This window comes from Mesocricetus auratus, unplaced genomic scaffold, assembly GCF_017639785.1.
Source record: "Mesocricetus auratus isolate SY011 unplaced genomic scaffold, BCM_Maur_2.0 Super-Scaffold_100676, whole genome shotgun sequence".
NCBI lineage: Eukaryota > Metazoa > Chordata > Mammalia > Rodentia > Cricetidae > Mesocricetus > Mesocricetus auratus.
The window spans coordinates 120,086,760-120,090,578 of record NW_024429266.1 but is presented as its reverse complement, the minus strand read 5'-3'; the positions used below and the strand labels follow the sequence as shown (position 1 = coordinate 120,090,578).

The 3,819-nt window shown below is 34.7% G+C and overlaps 1 protein-coding gene across 1 annotated transcript; it reads right to left on the bottom strand.

Annotated features, from left to right (window-relative positions):
• Positions 1–437: 437 nt before the first annotated feature.
• LOC106022665 (putative vomeronasal receptor-like protein 4) lies at positions 438–1,355 on the bottom strand. The gene has a single exon (XM_013126223.2). It carries the CDS (start codon positions 1,353–1,355, stop codon positions 438–440), a length of 918 nt encoding a protein of 305 aa, XP_012981677.2.
• Between the last annotated feature and the right edge of the window lie 2,464 nt (positions 1,356–3,819).

Below are 3,819 nucleotides of genomic sequence, written 5' to 3'. Positions count from 1 at the left end.
GTAATGCAAGAAAAATTTACTTCAATCTTACTAAGAATCTTTCTTTGCTACTTGAACTATTAAACAGTTTAAGGAGAATCTGTTTTTAGGGAAAAATGTATTGGTGCTGTACCAACATGACTCCCTACAAATATCTGTGTGTCCAGTTCCAGGGGATTCTGTGACCTCCTCTAGCCTCTGTGGGAGCCAGGAATGCACACATGCACACAAGCTGACACAACACTCATTCACAGAAATCAAAATAAATAAGTTGGGTTTTTTGTTTTTTATACAGGGTTTCTCTGTCACTGTGGAGCCTGTCCTGGCATTCACTCTGTACACTAGGCTGGTCTCAAACTCAAAGAAGTCCACCTGCCTCTGCCTTCCAAGTGCTGGGAAAAAAGGTGTGCTCTGCTGCTGCCTGGCTAATAAATTGTTTTTTTAAAGGAAGAGAAAAATTACCCTTTTAAAAAAATCTTGTGACATTTTGACCGCAAGTTTTTCAGCATATTGATTATTCTGTTATCAGAACTGATTTGAATCAAAGGAGTAATTGTGGGATAGGCATTCACCACAAACTTCTGGACAGTCAGGATGACTGGGTGGTACTTCCATAACAGGACTGCGGTGGATGAGATGATGAAGTCCACCCAGTACATGACCACAAAGACGACCACCAGCATCAAGATGGTCTGCGTGGCCCTTTTCTCAGGGGACGCCCTCAGGTGGCTAAGGCTGTGAAGATGCTTGCATTGCCTATGATGTCTGAACAAGATGATCACCATGTATGCACTTGTGGTCAGCATAACTCCTACAAGAAATACATCTCTGGAGGTTGTCGCTGTTAAAATCAGTACCCTGATGATGTAGTTCATGGGGAGGAGTGAGCAGTATTTGGTGACCTTCATCTGGTTGGTCTCACTGGCATTGGTAAAAGCCCCAACATAGAAGATCCGGTTGCTACTGAATGACAAGTTGAGAAACCACATGTAGAAGAAAGCATAGATCATGTATGTTTTCAGTTTATGTTTAAATTTTGCCAGAAAAGAGGTACTTGGACTGATAGTGACAGCCTGGAACACACTCAGGAGGCAGGTGATGCAGATGGAGAGGCCTCTCATCACCCTGTTTATGTAAAAAGTTGCCTTACATTTGAAGTCATTCTCAATATTCAGTGACTCAAACATATCTGTAAGCCAGATATCCCCTCCAGAGAGGATCAGCACTATGTGGATGAAGGGCAGTTGACAGGAGATCAGGTCCATGAGCTTAGATTTATGAACTAGGATTATGAAAGTGTAGAATAAAACGAGAAATATATTGGCGAGGACTCCAATTCCAGCTTGGAAATAAAGGACATTCTTCGATGAGGACATATGTGGAAAGTGTATTCATGTTAAGAACATAGTAGAAACTTATTTCATATATCTGGAAAAAATAAAGAATATTCTTCAAATCTAAATAGTTAGTATGTCTATATCAACCTTCTCTTTTACCTACTTATTCTTTTTTTTTTTTCTGAGACACGGTTTATCTGTACTGCATTGGAGGCTGTCCTGGAACTCACTGTGTAGGCCAGGCTGGCCAGGCACATTTGGTTCCTGTGTTAGTGTTTTTGCCTGGTTACCAGTATCAATTTTAATTGAATTAATTTAATTCAGCACTTTGAAATTAGCTTTGTGACAAAGAAATAGAAAACTAGTACACTCACTCAGATTCCTGTGAGAAACGGTGCCCAATTATATTGTCAAGTTCACGTGTATATTCTACACATATAGATGGATGCGTGCATGTGTGTATAGAAATAAATCAGAAGTTAATATATGAGTGCACACTGTAACATACCCATGAATACGACAAAACCATTTGCACATTTTTATATTTACATTCTATTTCCTTTAAAAAATCTTGATCTAGTATCGATATAGTTTAATTATAATTGCCAGAGCCAAACATCTGATTCTCCTAACAAAATACATTTACAGTAGATTCTCCCAACAAAATACATATGCAGTAGCTGTGCCATGGTTTTCTTTTTTTGTTTGTTTGTTGTTGTTGTTGTTTTTTCTTTAACCTCCAGGATACAAGCTGGAGAGGTGGCTCAGTGATTCTGAGCAAGATTTTCTCTTGCAAAGATACCTGGGTTAGATTCCCAGCAGTAACATGGTGGCTCAGAACCATTTGTAACTCTTGTTCTGGGGATCTGTCCTCTCAGATCCAGGCATGCAGGTGGCACACAGACATATGTGCAGGAAAAACACTCCTATATGTAAAATAAAATAAATAAATCTTAAATAAATAAAAGCTCCAGGATATCACTTAATTCAGCCTTGGTCTCCAAACTGAAGGAAAGGGAGACCAATTCAAATTTTAAAAGCATAAATGGACAAAACATATATGTAAATAATTTTCAATAATTATACATTTACAAATTATCAATATACACATGTATCATAAGTAATATAAAAGGGTGATAGTATAAGGTAAAAGGTCATAATCTAAAACGATTTTTTCTTTAACAAAGATATGTTCTGCAACTTGTATATTTCATATGCATTGATTTGTAAACATTGATGACTTACAGAAAGTGATTCATCTCCTAATTCATCAAGTGGCATCTTTCTCTGGAGCTCACATCAGTTGAGACTGTACCAAAAAAGACCAGAGCTACCATTGATACAAACTGAATTGTTAACATGTACATGCACTGAGAAAATTGATTTGAAAAAATAAATTGCAGTGCTTAGGACTTTCACATTAAAGTTTTTACTATTTACTTGTAAGTACTAAAACCCAAAGTGTACCCATTAACATTCATAACATGGAGAAGCCATCACTATGAAATTGACCCAGACTTAAAGACCAAGTAGTCTGTGGGCTACTGCCTTCTACCAAGAGGAAGAAATGTCTGAAGACATGTACAGCAATAGAAACCAAGAGTAGCTTAGTGCATACATAGCTCTACATTCTTTAAGAAAAATCACTTTATCCCTTTATTATCACAACATTTGATTTGGAACAGTCTTATTTTATGAATTTATGGTGGTTTTATACTCTGCTTTGTGGAGATAAAAATATAGTGACCATACAAATATATTAAATAAAAAGTATCATTTTCATGAGAAACTGTATTTTGTTACTATTAGAGGAAACCTGGGGAAATTTCACTTTAAACAATTTTATATTGTTCAAGAATTGAAAATATTTTTCACTGCTAATGAAAAGCTTACTCAACATTATATCAGTATCAATGTTACAAAATTCAATTTAGAAAATTTGAAATATTAAACTTTAATGAAAATATCCAATATCCAATGGAAAGTTTTTATTTATATTTTTGTAAGCATAATTTTTCAAGGATTTAATAACAGGTGAGGTGAGATATCCAGATATTTTTAAATACCCAGAAAATATTTATTTTATTAGAAATAACTGCAATAGAAAAAACAAATGTATGTGTGTTTTTAAAAACTTATTTATACAATATTAAGAGTACCTTATGTTTTACTAGTTAAAATTACTTTAAACTTTTCTCAGAATTCCTAAGTAGATGTAAACTTAACAGAACAGATAATTACTGATAGACACTAAATTAGTTAATATTTGTTGTATATTTCTGGCTTAAGTTTCATCACAATGAATCCGTATAGTCAGTTAACTTGAGAAAATACAAAATAGTCAGGAAAAATGAGAAAATACAAAACATAATTGAAATATAATTTAGTATTATAAATATACTCCTGCAAATGAATACATGTGGATTCTCTGTTTTTCACCCTCTAAATTATGTCAGGAATTTTGTGAAAAGATGGAAGACTAACACAGTTGTCATCTGCTGTG